Here is a 16,062-nt window from a genome sequence, read left to right as displayed (position 1 = left end):
GGACTACGTGCCGGCTCATCTAGAGCCACAGTCCCGGGGGCTCCTCACGCTGCAAACACTTGTGGTTCTCTGCAGGGTCTCCTGGGCAGAGTGCAATTGGTTCCAAGGCTGTGGCTTAAGAAAATGGTGCTCCCCTCTCCCTTGGGCCATTGCAGGGCAGGGTGGGTTTCCCGCAGGCAGGAGTGGCATTCCCTCTCCGCTCCGGTTTGCAAGGCAGAGCTGTGTGCGTGGGAGCACACGCACACAAGTTCCTGTACAGGCTTCTGCCCCAGGCCCTCCTGTTTCCATGTTCTTTCTCTGCCTTCCTTCCCTCGTTGCCAGAGAGGACTAACTTGGGAGGGAGCAGCATTCCCTCTGCCCCTCCTGCTGTGCCCTGGGCCAGGGCAGTGGGTGCGCGTGCGCCCATTGCCCACGCTGCTGGGGCTGGGTCGCTCACAGGACGACGCTTCTCCGCTGTAGTTGTTTTGAGGGCTGCATCTCAGTGGAGTGTCTTGGGAACGGAGCCAGGCCCCACCTCCATCACGCACATCCCATGGTGACTGCATCGCCTGCACAGAAACATAACGGAGGGTGGCACTTGTGTATTTTTAGCTTCTGCTGCATTGTATTAAGAGCTGGAAACAAGGGGTTTGGACACCCTGTGACTAGAATACAACAGCCTATGCTGTGAACGCCACCAGTGGGGATTGCAGCTGCTAGAGAGGGTGGATGAACAGCCTGTTAAAATGCTGTGTATGGAAAAAGCTGCATTTTCCACTCCCATCATGGTGCTCTGCACCTAGTCGTATTGACAGACTGGGCTGGTGGCTCCCAGCGCAGCCACCTCAGGCAGGCAGAGCTGTGTGATCATGCCTGTCTCAAGATGCTCTCACCATGAAGACTGGCCTGCCAGCATCATGGTGGCCTTGCTGGTGGGTTCAATCAGTGCTGTGGACAAAAGTCTAGCAGCTGGGGCACTGGACATCCCCCAGATGTTGACCTCTCTTTAAAGAGCATGGAAAGCTTCCATGAACCCTTCAGTCAGGGTCCCCATGGAGGTTCCCCGTGCAGGGCAGATCTGTGGGGTTTGAGCTGACTGTTACCATGTCCTAGCCACGAATGCAGGGCTTCCACAGAGGCATCCTGCTTCTCCTGGAGGACTTCAGGAAGGCCCTGATCCAGCCTACGCTGAAAGGAGTTTGCATGGTGCTAGCGTTTCCGCTACACTGGAAAGTGCTGCTGTGTACAAGATGGCTTGTTGTGCGGCAGCTACTGCTGGCTCTGGTGACGGCACCCAGCGCAGGTATTTGTGCGGACGTTGTCTGAGCTCAGCAGCCAGGGGAGCTGGCTTTGCTCTTGGCGATGCTCACATGAAGGACTCAGCCTCAGCCTCCTCGCGGGATGGAGCTGCGGTTCACACACTGAGGCTGCAGGCGAAGTTTCACTCTGCCGCAAACACTCGGCTTTTGCAGGGGGGAAAGCTTGAAGGGCTCGGAGCAAGGCCTGGAGGTGCAGAGTGGGGAGTGGGGCAGAAATGGAGGCCATTGCTCCTCTCCCCTTCCCTCCCCCAAACTCTCCTGGAACTTTTGGGGTTTGGGTAAGGAGCGGGAGCGATGCTGGCTGACAAGGGAAGTAGCTATTCCCGTCAGCGATGGTGTAACATCTGCTTCCTCCCCAGCATTCCTGGTTCAACGTCTTCTTCCTCCCCAGCATTCCCGGTTCACAGCAGCTTTCCCGTTGGTCTGCGGCTTCTGTCATTTGGATGCAGGGGAGACTCTTTGCTGCCTTTCCTGGTACTGCATGAAGAGGGGTTATACCGTACGATCAGTGCCAGCTTTACTGGCCAAAAGGTGATGCCAGGCTCCTCAGCTGCGGAGTTGGGAGCCCAGGACCCCAGGAGGCAGGGAAGATAATGTGACCATGGACGGAGAAGTACTCTGGGCTGTGTGGCAGTTCCCTCCTGGCTGTGCAGACAGTGCAGGCTTTTCTGCTCCTCCCAGCCAAGCCTGAGCCCTTCTGCTGCAGCCCTCTGAGGTGCTTGGGCCCAGATTTCTGTATTCTCCACCCAAAGCTGTGAGCTGTTCTCCTTCTCACCTGCTTGCTGCTTAGGATTGTCATCCCAGGCTCCCTGTCCGTAAGGTCTTAGTGTCATCCCGGTGCCCTGTCCAACCGCCCTTTCTCCCTGTCTCCAGTTGCAGTCTGTCGTTCCCTCCTTCTTCCCCTACTTGCCATCCCTCCACAGTTCGTATTCCCCTCCTCCTCCCCTGTTATCCCTGAAGCTGCCTGTGTCTGGCAGGGCAAGGGAGAGGGGGGGAGCAGTGGCTTCCCCCTTTCAGGCCTGGCGCAGGCCGCAGGGAGTCCTGCGTGCCCCGGACAGGCATCCGGTGAGCTCTGCTGAACGACCCCGCTCCAAAGCCCCCTGCCCACAGGCAGAGTGGAGTTTCTAAAGTGTGCCCGTAGGTTTCTGCCAACCCAAGTCAATCCTTTGCTGGAGGGGTTGAGGAGAGGGTCTGGTGGTGCTACAGGAGCCTACTGGGCCCAGTTTGCTGCTTCTCATCTCTGTGCGTGTCTGGCTGTCCTTGCTGAGTCAGCGGTTTGGGAGAGGGGAGGGATCCTTCAAGGATCCGGGGCAGGAGCAGCTGCTTTGCCTTCCATCTCCAGGTGTTGTTTTCTCCTAACTCCCAGATGAAAATGGGGAAGTTAAGGCAAATTGGAACTGCAAATAAAATAGAACAATTTTATTAAATTAAGGAAATGCACCATTAAGGCCCACCATAACCTTGACTTTGCCCTCTAATGGGGTCGTGCAATTATAAGTGTTCTCTGTTAGCCTTTATGGTTCTCTGGGGAGATTTTAAACATTTTTTTTTTCCTGACCTTCTCTTTGACAGTAGTTAGACACGTGGGACAAGACTCGGCTCCAGCTGCTGCTGAGGGACTTGCTTTCCTGTGTGAAATATAACTTATAGAAGATTTCTCTGGGAATAAAAAAATGTACAATTGTTACATAAAAATGTATTCCAAAAACATAAAATCATTACAGTCCTCACCAAGAAAATGTCAGTTGAGAGACAATTCAAAGGAACAGCTCTAGGCCTAAAAAGTGTACAGGGATTATAGAGACTGCTTGGATATTGTATCAGATGTTCAGGGGAAATGTGTATCACTCACCAGAACCTGGAGTTCTTCTCCCTCTTTCCCCAAAATAAACCAGAAACAAAAAAGCTTGTGTGATTAATCAGGCATGTAAAAAGAAATGTACAAGACATGTAAAAGAGGCTGTTCAATGTAAAAAGATGTATTTTCTTGATTGACTTTAATTTTAAAAGTTACAGTAAGAGAAAGAACACACTCTGGGAATTTCAAAGTAACTAAAAAGGACTAAAATGATTTTTAGGTACCACTTGCTAAAGGCATGAGATCCAATAATAAATTCATTTTCAAATATCTCAAGACTAAAAAACTGTAAGAGGAGTTATAGGGTAAATAAGCAATTGAGGTGTCTAGTGAGTGCTTGTGGAAATGGGGCGCTGGCAGAAAAACTCTTGTCATGCAGACAGGAACAGTCCTAACCCTGAGCCATCCTTTATCGCAGAAGCGTCTGAGGCTTGCTCTTAAATTAAAGGGTTTGGTAAAGGTATTTTGGAGCAGGGTAACACAAGTCACCAGGATTAGGTGGTATTTGCTCCAGAATTGTAAAGGAGCCTGATGTGATGTTGGGAATTGCTGATAGTGTTATCACCCATCAGGTCCATGGCTGTGGGAGTGAAGATGTAGCAAATGCGATGCAAAGCTTCAAAAAGGGTATTGGGTCTTCTGGGAAATTAAAGGCCAGTAGGTTTCCTTGTGTATTGGATAAATTGTTAGGAGTTATAATAAACACTTGCATTAGTATATTTAACAATGAAAAGATTACAATGGTGAACAGTCAGTGTGGCTTTTGTAAAGCAAAGTCATGCCTCATAATCTGCTGTGGGGTTTTAAGATAGTCGGATCATGTGGGTAAGACTGGTCGGGGCTGATACAGTTCACAGAGACTTGCAAGCAACTGTTGAGAAAGTTTTTCACCAAATGCTTTTGAAGAAGATAAGTAGTCTTCTGGTAAGAGGTCTTTTTGTGAATTAATGACTGCTTAAAAAATAGGAACCAAAGCACAGGAAAAAATTTATCAGCTTTCACAGTGCAGGGCAGGGGAAGGTTACCTGCTGGTTCCTGCAGGTGTTGGTGCTGTTAGGTGTGCTCATAAGTCATCTAGGAAGGCAGGCAGAAAGTGCCTACTGGTTGAGATTATCTGAAATGCTGAAATGAAAAATGAGTCTAAAAAGTTGAAGAAAAATTGTAAGATACACCAAGTAATGCATGTGTGGGAACCAGCCCTACTTGTACTTTCACTGGGGGTGTCCCTACTCCTGGAACAGACTATAAAACACTGGAAAAAGAGTTTGGAAAGCATCTGCCCTGGGGGTTGTCTCAGAAATGTATTCAGTGATTAGGAAAGGGAGAGGGAAGAAAGCAGAAACCCTCCTGCTGCTACATGGTACACCACGTCTTTGATACCTTGCGCATTCCCCTTGCTACCTCAAAACTGATTGAATTAGAAGAGGTACAGAGAAGGATAAGACAGATGATCTGAGAGATGAAACAGCCTGCATTTAAGGAGAGGATGACTTGCCACCTGTGCTTAGCTGGGCAAAGAGCTTGAGCGACAGAGAATGGTAAAACTGTGGACAAGACCGAGAGGGTAACCTGGAAATTGTTCTTTGTACTCTCACACCTTGAGAACTCAAAGACACTCAGAAGGGCAGCAGGATTAAATAGCGTAAGTGCTTTTTTTTCCACACCTAATCAATGCGTGCTGCTCAGTGCTACCAGGTGCTGTGGAGCCTAGGGTTACAAGTGGTTTCACCTAGCTATGAGCCACAGTGGTCCAGATTCAATCCTGCCTCTTGGACTGCAAAGCCACAGTTTGCCTGAGCAGAACGGAAGGCAAAGCACTCTGCATGTCCTGTGCCTGGCCACCCTGGAGTCAGAGCACTGGCCTAGATGGGCCCGCCACTGATCCAGGGCAGATCCATTAACTAGGCCAAGCTTGGTTTGCCCACAACAGAGCTGTGGCTTCCCCAGTAATAGCTAGCACTACCTGGCTTCTGTGACAAACATCCTGGGGCTGCCATTTGCCTGGTTCAGGCTCCTGAAGATGAATATATTTCTGCCCCTGTGAAGGGAATCTGAATATGGTTGTGTTGCATTCCTGGCTGTTGCTGCAAGACAGGCATTGTGGCCAGTAGCCCCAGCAAAGCAGTGAGCAGCCTGATTGCTCATGGAGACGTGTATCCTGGGCCTCCCTGCCAAAGGCTGGAGGCTGCTGCAGCAGCACAGCTCCATCGGGTGCTCTGTTCTCCTTCATATTGCACATTCAACTCCTCATCGTGTGGAAGTGGAGATGGTTGTTCCCTCCTGTGCTGGGACAGCGGTTGATGCTTTAGAGCCGGCTGCACAGAGGACTAGCTGGGCTGTGGCCAAGCGATGGCAGGCAAGCTGCAAGCATGCTTTGAAGCCACCTGGAAGCACGGCATTCCCAGGCTTTTCCTGTGGCCACAAGCTGCTCGGTCCGACGTGATGTTTGACGACACTTCTGTAGCAGGGCCTGTGCCAGAAGCTTCTGGCTATTCCTGTTGGAAGCAAGTGCTGTTGCTTGGTACCAAAACTAGGCTTCGCAGACCCATCGAGGCAGGCTTTGACATCCAGGTGCCCACAGGGTGTCCCATGGTAAAGTTAATGCTTCCCCTGGTATTGCTGGATCTGCGTGCCTGCTGGGGGCGGACACATACATGTGCGCTCTCCCTCCACAGTGGGGTTGCCCAGAGGCTGGAGGGGCTGTTGGCAGCTAAGAGGTGATGCAGGAGGAGAGAGATCCCCTGTTTTGCCTACCTCTTCACAAACCATCTGGCAGCTTGTGTTTGTTTCTGTAAAGCACCGAGCTTTCTACTGCAGCACCCCTTTCTGGCAGGCTGGGATGTCTTTAGAAGCAGTCATGGAAATGCCCTTTCAGATTTGCCTGAGAACCACAACGCAAGCACGATTCAAACCCCACAAAGTAGATCACAGTTTGAGGCCTGCTCTCCTGACAGCTTCCTTTTCAACCTGCCTCATATGGTATGGCCCGAGGCTTGTGCCGGGCAGCGGGTGTGCCAGCGCTTACGTGTTTGCTTGGTTGCTGCTCCACGCGGACACCTGGCCCCTGAGGTTCACAGACTTCTTGACTCAGCTGAGGTTGGGATCAGGGCCCCATTCCCTGTCCTGTCCAGATATGGCATTGGCATGGCTGGACATGACCACAGCAGCAGTGTCCTTTCCAGCTTTGCCTACAGTGCTCCTGTCTGCTGGGCCCTGGGGGAGTTAGGGCATTTGCTGTCCTAGGTTGTGTTTGGGTTCTCCCTGGCCTGGAGTGGGTGCCCTCTTCTCCATGGCTTCTGCTCAATGGTCAGTGCTTGGGCAATGCAGCCAGCGTGGAAGAAGCCCTGCAGCCAACAGCTGTGTGTACAACTGGTGCAAGTCTCAAACTGTTCAGGCAGGCAGCAAGAAGTGTTTATTTTCTGGGAAGATCTGATGTGTGCAACAAGAGAGACCCACATTTCCACGCCTGGCAGTCATGGCTCAGCTCCCCCAGCCCACCGACTGTCAGACTGAGCTACTCCAGATGCTCAGCACAGCTCCTGGTCTTCTGCTGTGGGTGAGCAGAGGAACCCCTTTCTGGAAGGGCAGATGACATCTGCTGCTGGACAGCACCAAATTTGCTGCATCCAGATCCATTGCTGTTTGGGTGGTCTGTCTGCAAGCAGGCAGCCCCTTCTGAGACTCAGGGCTACAAGCCATGGCTGGGAAAGAGTAGATCACCTTCCTACTGTGCTAGGATGCTGAAGATTTGCTTTACGTCTGGTATCTGCATTTGGCTTCTATTCAGCGCAGAAGCAAAAGGAGATCCAGCCTCTTGGGGGTCTGTAAGCTTTGTAGCTAATCCAGTAAATTGTTCCAACTGATCCCTAACTCGGGCAGCTTGCAAGATCTGAGGAATAAAAAGACTGGAGCTGGGGCTGATCCTGTTACTCAGCCTGTTAGCTCGGAGGCAACATCTGTAGTGCTGTTTTTCTGCCTGCATAAAGTAGGTTCCTCATAATTGCTCAAGTATGTTTTGACTGTTTGTCCATGTGTTAGGATGACTTCACTGATCTGTCCCGAGTCACTTGAGCAAACTGGCAGTGGGGGCCAAGGCAGTGTGCTGGAGAGTGCTGCATATGGACAGAAATGCTGTGGTACAGCCCACCAAACGATGCCACACGTGCAGGGAGCCCAGCTCGCGGGTGGCTCTAGGAACTTCTGGAATCTTTTCCCTCTTGCATTCTCTTTCATGTACTGCTTCCCTCTTATCTGAATTACAAATCAGAGTGTACAGAGTACCCTTCACTTGGACCACCATGAATGGACTCCAGCTCTCAGGCCTTAGGATGTAAATATTTACATACTCTCATGCTGCTCTGGAATATCTAAAGAACTGAATGGTGTTGGGACTCCATGAGGTCAGAGCATTGTTCCTGGCTGTCAAAGGCTGCTTTGGGACATGTCACAACCTTAGCATCAGGGAAGTGACTAGTGAAGGGAAATAGCTCTCATGGCTCCTGGCACAGGGCACCCTGTGCGGAGACTGGATGCAGCATGCCAGCGGGAGCATTGCCACTGCCCCGCTGTAACACAGTGACCCCCAGGGCTCTCACCAGCTGTGCTTGCAGGAACAGTGGCATGGTTGGGTTGGGCTGTGCACTTCAAAGAAACAGCTTCTCTGATATTTGGAGGGATCAGCCTTTGGGGGAAAATGGGGCACTTAGATGTTTTGTGAACGATGAAAAGCTGTTACCCATGAAACTCATGTTAGTTTTCACCAGCTAGTTTTGGACCTGCTGGCAAGAGCGTTAGCCTGGCAGCTCTGAGGAACAGGGATCCCTAGTTTCTCTCCTAGGAGGCAGAGGGTCCGCTGCACTCTCTGGAGTAGCCTTTTCTCCAGAGGAGAAGACCCTGCGTGGTGGGGCAGGCCTGGCAGGGGCTCAGCTCCACACCGTGTTTGATGTGACAGCCACCAAACCCCCATCTTTCCAGTGACCAGCTTGCAAAGAGGCAATGGCCTGGCTGAAAGCGTAGGCAGGGAGAGGTGTTCCCTGCACCAGCAGGCTCTGGGGATGGGAACTAACGGGTAGAGCAGTTGAAGCAGAGCTCAGCATATTGCTTTCTCCATCCTTACAGTAAACAGCCGTGTTTCTGCCTGGCCCTTTGCACAGCCCTTGCTCTCTCTGTTTCCGGCAGCTGTTTTGAGGGATGTTTCTGGTTCCATATCCTGTCCCAGTTACGAAACGCCATGTGCTGCTCCCTTGCTCAGGGGAGCATTGGTCTGCTTCGCGGCCCCAGTGTCTGCGGGAGCCTTGCCAGCCTCGCTGTCCCAGGCTCCTCACGAGAAGCTGGCGGTCGCTGCTGACAAGCCTGGGCTCCTTATCGCAGGCGCTCCTTCTGCCTCTTTAGTAGAGCTGGGTGTTTAGTGCTGTTTTCTGTTTGGGCCTCCTGCGGCGGAGCATGTGGGGGAGGCAGCAGAATTCCTTTCAGTTTTTAGTGCTGGAAAATTTGCAGGAAGTGAACAAAGAGCAGGATCAGGAAGAGCAGATCTGCTGTCCTGGGCTGGAGAGAGTCCAAGGCACCAGAGCAGCTCCCAGGGAAAGGTGCCCTGCATTTCTGCCCTGAGCTCTGCTCCAAGCAGGACTGCCTCCTGCCTTGCCCCAGGCCTTTATGGGACCTGCTTCTTCTTGCCCTCTTCAAGCAGGAAGCTGCAAGGCAGGTTTAATTCCCTCCCTCCCTGCCCTGCTGGGACAATCCCTGACTCTGGGCAACAGGCAGAAGGTGGCCTGGGCATGTGGGCCACTCAGTGGCTCTGGGCCTCAGCAGAGGAAGGTGCTGGAGTGCGAGATCAAAGCCAAGGCTGTTCTTGGGGGTGAAAGAGGTGCCAACAGCCTCCTCCCTCGACCTGTATGGGGCTGGTAGTGTGAGGAACCAGAAGGCCTCATTCTAACCTTCCCTGCTGGGTAATTGCCCATTGCCAGCCTCCATCAACTTCTTATTTGAGAGACATGGAGCTAACTGGAGCGAGTCTAGCAAAGGGCTACTAAGATGATTAGGAGACTGGAGAATCTGTCATATGAGGAAAGGCTGAGAGAGCTGGACCTGTTCAGCCTGGAAAAGAGAAGACTCAGAGGGGATCTTAGCAATGTGTATAAATATCTGAAGGAAGGTGTTAGGAAGAGGCGGCCAGACTCTTTCCAGTGGTGCCCAGTGACAGGATGAGAGGCAATGGGCACAAACTGAAACACAGGAAGTTCCGTCTGAATCTAAGGGAAAGCTTTTTTACTGTGAGGGTGACAGAGCACTGGAACCGGTTGCCCGGAGAAGTTGTAGAATCTCCGTCCTGGAAATATTCAAAAGCCATCTGGACACGATCCTGTGCAAGATGCTGTAGGTGACCATGCTTGAGCAGAGGGTTTGGACTAGATGATCTCCCGAGGTCCCTTCCAACCTCAACCATTCTGTGATTCTGTAATCAGGCAGGGAGAAGGAGCGCTGGCATTTGAGCTGTGTGAGGCTCTGCATGTGGTGGTTAAGCCTTAATGATAGACCCTGTATATCCAGGGATAGAAACCTTGCAGAGCACAGTACCCAGACATTTACGGCCTTGCTGGGGCTGTAGGCCAGCAGCTTCCTTGCAAACGCCTGCTATTTCTATATGTGGCATTTGCCTCACATGCTGCCTTTCTGTTCTCTCTGCAGCCGCCGAGCTTAAAAGTGCTGAGCCGCTCCCCAATGTCGGATGCCTCGGATGCCTGGGAGTGCAAGGCACAGGACCCCTTTGCCAGCAATGAGAAGGAGGATGAGGTGCCCCATCAGGTGACGGCCACGGATGTGGGCAGTCAGTGCCGGTGCCTGGAAGAGGAGCCTGACGGGGCTCCCCAGAAGCGGACAGCAGCCCAGAACGGGATGCAGGACAGTGGGGGTGGGGGCACAGGGGTGAAGAAGAAACGGAAGAAAAAGGAGCTGGGAGAACAGGAAGGGGGAGAAAAAGCATCTGTGGAGAAGGAGGTAAAACCAAAGAGGAGGAGAGAGCCTAAAGAACCAAAAGAGCCTAAAAAGGCCAAGGAGCCCAAGAAGCCGAAGGAGCCCAAGCAGAAGGAGGTGGCCAAGAAGCCCCGGAAACCCCGGGAACCCAAAACCCCCAAGGAGCCTAAAGACAAGAAGAGCGGCTCTGAGCCTGCCCCCAGAGCAAGACCCAAGAAAAGCAGGTGGGTGATGGTGTGACCTTGTCCCTTTGCATGGTGTGGATGGGGTATTGGGCTCATAGGAGCTTCAGCCATGCTGTGGCTGTAGAGAGACACTCCCAGGCCGCCACGTTAGAGCACAGGGAGCAGCATGTGCAGGGTGTCTGGGCGCTTCATGCTGAAGGCTGGACATGCAGGTGTGAAGGCTGGCATGAACTCTCTGGCCATGCAGAGACAGGACAAGCAGGTGCTGTTCTGGGATGAGACCCTATGAGACCCCGAGCCAGTGGTGCCCTGTCCTGGAGAGAATGGAAGAGTCTTGGCCACTCCTTGGCCTGACCTTTGTGCTGAGTGTCCTGGGGAGCAGAGGGCCTTTTGTGAGGTATCTCACAAGGATAGCAACATGCTGTATGCTGAAGGGCCTGTCATGCCTATTCTGTGGCCTAGACAGAGGATATGTGTGACTCTAACCTGACATTGGGACTTTCTGTGCAAGTGAGGGCAGGGTCCCTGCACACTTCAGGCAGCCCCAGAGGCCGACAGCCTGGTAGGAGAATCTTCCATCAGATGGTCTGTTGTGGGAGGATGGTGGAGCACTTAGTTTCTGCTGTTCCTCTCATGGGCTGTAGGACCTGTCCCTTCCTTGCAGGCTGCGATGCTGTGTCTGCGGCCAAGGCCGGCAGTGATCATGGAGGAAGAGAACCAGGCGTTCTGCTCCCTTGCGCGCTCCCCCAGGCTCTGGGGAAGCAGGAGTCTCTCCCTCCAGCTACGTTAGACTCATAAAAGGGCTGCAGTTCTTCGAAGGCCTGAGGACTCTTTTGTAATGCATAACAGAGCACCACTGCCTCCAGTAATTTCCCATCCTTTTAATTAACGGGCTGATTTCTTAGGAAAGCTTTTTAATTGGGAATATGTGCAGATAACAGAGCAGGTGTCTGCAGTACCAGCATCATTTGATTTACTGTCTTGGATTGGCAAGAATAAATGTTTTTGGAGAGTTCTGTACAAAGCAAGCCTGTTGACTGGAGTTGGATCCTCCTCACGTGTTGTAAATAATCCATAGAATGCACACATATTTCTACAGTAAATGAGATTAATACAGGAGCCAGCTGGGAATTTTTCAAATAACTTTTCTTTGTTGGAAAACACCAATTTGTTAGAATTCCTTGAGGAAACTTCCCTGGAAATGTTGCCAGAAAGAGCTTCTTAGTGCCTTGCTGAGATCTCTGCTAGATCCCTCTGACCACCTCCCTCCTGCCATGGCTACCCACAGGACACTTGTTCAGAGAAAAGACCTATGCCTGGATCTTTCCGACCCCAGGCAGTGCCCTGCCCAGAGTGGGGTCAGTCTCCTTTGCTCAGTCTCTGCTGGAGCTCTGCTTTGTGCAAAGCTCGCTGACCGCCCGATCCTGGAGAAGCCGAGCCTGTAGCGCCTGCATCTGGGCAGCTGTGTCCAAGGAGCAGCCCTCAGCACCAGCCTGTTGTCAGCTTGGGTTTGTCATCAACAGATTCAAACGGTCTCCAGGGAACTAGGACACTGAATCCTGAGCAATTTCACAGGATAGGAGGTTGTTTCCACCCAAGTCCCGTTAGTGCCCTTTGGTGTGGGCTGGTGGTGAAAAGATGACAGGCAGCAAAACCCCGATGCCAGGTTGGCGGAGGCAGCTCAGCAGGATGAGAACTGGTCGCCTTGTCCTTGGTGGGGCAGGTGGGAGCTGCTGTGGCTGCAGAGGCGGGAAGCCCACAGGCGAGCTGCGTGACACTGTCACTTCTGATATTCTTTGAGCTTGGCATTTCACACACAAGGGAAGTGCAGCCCTCGCTCCATGGGCCTGTGAGCCAGAGCAGATGTGGATGGACAGATCAAGCCCGCAGTGCCAGGAGAGTGAGGGAAGGGCTCCTCAAGGCGCTGAGGAGGGCTGGAGAGGACTGTGAGCAGAGAGAAGGGAGGCTGCTGTCAGGGAGCAGGGCTGGAGCGGAGGGGAACGCACGGGGCTGTGCAGGGCTCCGGCCTGGGCATGACGTGGGAGGGACTATCGGGAGGCCGGCAAGACAGGGGATTTTGGCTGCCGTGTTTGCACGGGCTGGAGGTGGAGTGAGAAGGAGAGGAGCTGCAGGCAAGGAAGGGAAGAGTGAGGCCCATATAAAGACAGCACTGGGCACCGGGAAGGATCCTGCTGTTCCTGGGAAGACAAACTGCAGGCTAGGTCTCAGCACTACGTGTGGCTGTGCCAGGGCTCTGTGAGGGCAGATCCTGCTCTTACTCCTTTCTGTTCTCCAAAAGCAGGTTTATTGCCTGATCCTTGAGCCCTGTGGGCAAGGCAGGCTGTGTGGTCATCCCATCCTGTGGGACAGGCAAGTGAGTTGCTCTCCCAGAGCCCCCCAGCTTGGCCTCGTGCCCAGCGCGCAGACCTGCCCTGGTAGCAGGCTGAACTTGAGGTTATGAAGGCAGCTTGTTTACACCTCTGCCAGGGGTGAGGGATGGAGCTAGCAGGATTTCCTAATGCTGTCTCCATTACTCCTGTAAGAAGCTGCCATGTAAGCTGTCCAGCCCAGTGGTTAGGCACAAGGGCAGCAATCGACCCTCACTCCCAGAATCAGGCCCTGAAATAGGGTCCAGGCGGTCATGAGGCACCCGGCTCCATCGGATGCGCAGCCATGCTGTTGGCCTGTGGGAGCAGCTGCAGAAGAGCCCTGGGCACATCCCTCTCGCAGCAGCTCCTGTGGCCCTGCTGTGAGGACGTGCCTGGCTGACACAGGCCTGACTACCCTTACTGTGAGACTTCGGGCCCAGACCAAAGTGGGGAGAACCTGGGGAGGAGCAGACCTTTGGCGGTTTGGGCTCTTGGAGACTCTCAAAACTCTTGTTCAGGAGCTTGTTGCCACACTGGCAGGTCTCTTGTTTGTTGTCATTGCCTTCCCAGGACTAAACACAGCCTGTGATAGTGTGGCCTGTCACGGATAGATGATAGGCAGGTCAAACCGGTTCTGTAAGCTGGGGGATTGCGGTGGGCTAACTTCAGTTGCAAAACTGGAGGCCATGGTCCCTAATGCAAAAGGCACAGCAAGGTCTGGAGGTATGAGGAGAGGGGCTGAAGGGGGATCTGCTTGCTGTGCTGAGGCCAGGTGAATTCTTGGGGACATCATGAGGAGCCTTGGTGAAGAGACCACTCCACACAAAAGAAAAAAAAATAGTAAAATAACTCAATAACACATCATCCAGCCAAAAGAGACTGCTTGCAGGAGTTTGGGAGTGCCAAGAAGTTCTGTGCTTTCTCCATATTTTTTCCCAGTTGAGCCTGAGCCTGTAGTGGTCCTTCCTCCGGCTCATCTACGCTTTCTAGGAGGACCTGTGTTCACCACTGCCATTTGGAGAGTTCGGTCCTTGGGTCCTCCTTGCAGTTTTCCCTTTCCACAACCCCTTTCAGAGCCCCTTCATGGCTTATTATATCGGCATTGGGGTTAGCAACCAGCAAATCCATCCAAGGGAGGAATGGCTGCTGGGTGGGGACATCCTTGGGTGTCAAGGTGGAGGCTCAGAGGGGAAGACAGCCTGTGAGGACTGTGCCCTCCCTGTGCCCCCCCAGCCCTGGCAGCATATATGTACTCCCCAGCCGGGGTGAGAGCAGCAGGAGAAGTGGGGCTGGGGGCTCCCATGGCAGTGAGGGAAGGGAGAGGGGCCTGCGCCAGGCGAGCAGCAGACAGGGTAGGCGCTCTGTGCAAATGAAATGATTGCTGGGAGTTCTCTAAGTGGCAGATAATAGTGGCATAATTTCTTCTAAATTATTTCTAATCATAGCCAACTACTGGTTCATGAATGAAGCAGTTGTTAATTGTGACTTACAAATCAATATCTTGGGAGTTATTGCTCCAGTGGAAGCAATGCTAGCAGTGCATTTCCAGGGCTTCTAATTGAATTGTGGGTGCACGGCCAGGTCATTTTTGGCCTGAACTGCAGATTTTTAACTGTTTGGTTTTTGCCAGTTCCATACAAGTAGTGATTTTCTCATGAAAGGGGGGTAAGACCTAGACATGGTTTTGAAACCAACCGTTCCTCTGCAGCTGTACAAGTCTTGGATCTGGAGGGGACCAACTGCGGGGCTGACTGTGAACGAGCAAGGCCAGCTCCCCTTTTCCTGGCACGTTGCTCTCAGCCCAGGGAGAGACACCAGCTCTTTGAAATCTTTCTCTTAACAGTGTTCATTGCAGAGGGTAAGGACAGATGTGCATGTTGGGAGTGCTTACCCTGGTGCTTCCGGGACACATTCCCTGATGCAAACAGGTTGTGGCCCTGGCTGGGGTGTGCTGGCTGGGTGCTGGGTGTCTCTAGGGGTGTCTGGGAAGCCCTGACCCCAGGAGCACTTGTCAGGGGGGCTGGCTTTTGGGGGCTGGAGGCTCTTGGGCTGCTGAGCTCTCTGGTGGGAATATCTGTGGGAGCCGGGCTGTGTCTTCATGCATTTTGTGTTTGCAGGAAGGTGTTGGGATTCACCAGGAGAAGGGCCTAAATTCTCTCCCTGGCAATAGCTTGGCCTGTGGCTTGAGCACTGAGGGCAATTGCCTGCTGTGCTGCAGCCTCCCAGTGTGCCCTTGGGAAGCCATGGTGACTTCCCGTGTTGATCCCATTTCACAGATGGGGACCTGTGGTCTGGGGGAATCTGGGACTTACATCCTTCCCATGTTGGTGGAAATCACAGGGCTTGACCCCTTCTGTCTTGAGGCACAGGCCAAGGTCTGCGCTGCTGCTGTCTTGGAAGGGGGCTGGCTGGTGCGGCACAGGGAAGACAACCACGTGCTGGAGCAGCTTCTACCTGGATGCTGCCCTAAAGTCTTTCCTGGAGGTCTGGCAAGGCTCTGTGGCACATACAAGCAAGGTGGCCAGCAGTGCCACCAGAGCAAGGATGACTGGTGCTTCTCAGGCAGGGGTAGAACGTTTTTCTTTGAGGTGCCAGGACTTGAATTGCTTGTTGAGCCTGCTGAATATTTCTGACCTTCGTCAGGGCAGGTTGTGTGTGACTGCTGTGCTTGGAGCAGGCCACTCATTACCCTGACTTTCTGGGGTCGGTTGGTGGAGATTTCGCAGGAGCTGTAAACAGGGCTTGGTGGTGGGGAAATGGTCCTTGTACCCAGGCTGAACGTAGGTCCCCTCTTGCGCCTCCCAGCTTGTGCAGAGGCTGTTGTGCTTAGGCTCAGGCTCTGGCCTTCATAGTCTGAGGAAGCAGTCACTGCGTGGGTCACCCCAGCCTGGAGGGGAGAGGCTGTTCTGGGTCTCCCGGGCTCCTCATTCCACCTGAGCTGCTGTATCCCAAAGCTTCCTGCTCCTCCTGCCCCAGACCACCCTGCCCTGGCTCTCCCTGCCCTAGGAGCTGCGAGGGTCAGTGTGATGGACTGAACTCATTTTCCTGGCCCCTGTGGGGCCATTCCCCTGGCTGGCTAGAGGAAGCCCCCAGTCCCTTGCTGCCCCATGCCAGGCAGGGGCAGTTGGACCTTTCTTTCCCAGTGTACTGGAATCAGATGGGGAAGCTCAATGGTGATTAAGGAGAAAGTGAAGACTCCCTCCATCACCAGCTGGTCTGTGCTGGAACGAGCACTCCTCAGTGCTGGGGGAGACCCCGGGAGCCTCCTGCTGCCTCCGGTGACATGGTGGAAAGACAAGTCCAGAGGAGAGCCCTGTGTGGGTGCTTCCTGGCTGTGCCCCATAGAGCTGAACTCCAGGATCCCTGGAGCAGGTTTTAACTGT

The 16,062-nt window shown here is 53.2% G+C and overlaps 1 protein-coding gene across 1 annotated transcript in view; it reads left to right on the top strand.

The window, feature by feature from the left end:
* Window positions 1–16,062, top strand: part of CHD6 (chromodomain helicase DNA binding protein 6) — a 92,138-nt gene that overhangs the window by 23,140 nt on the left and 52,936 nt on the right. Inside the window, exon 3 of the mRNA XM_067307933.1 lies at window positions 9,841–10,349. Within this exon, the coding sequence (XP_067164034.1) occupies window positions 9,841–10,349 (509 nt within the window). The remainder of the gene's footprint in view (window positions 1–9,840; window positions 10,350–16,062) is intronic.

This window comes from Apteryx mantelli, chromosome 18 (assembly GCF_036417845.1).
Source record: "Apteryx mantelli isolate bAptMan1 chromosome 18, bAptMan1.hap1, whole genome shotgun sequence".
Classification (NCBI taxonomy): Eukaryota; Metazoa; Chordata; class Aves; order Apterygiformes; family Apterygidae; genus Apteryx; species Apteryx mantelli.
The sequence above is the reverse complement of the archived record's forward strand: the minus strand, read 5'-3'. Positions and strand labels throughout refer to the sequence as shown.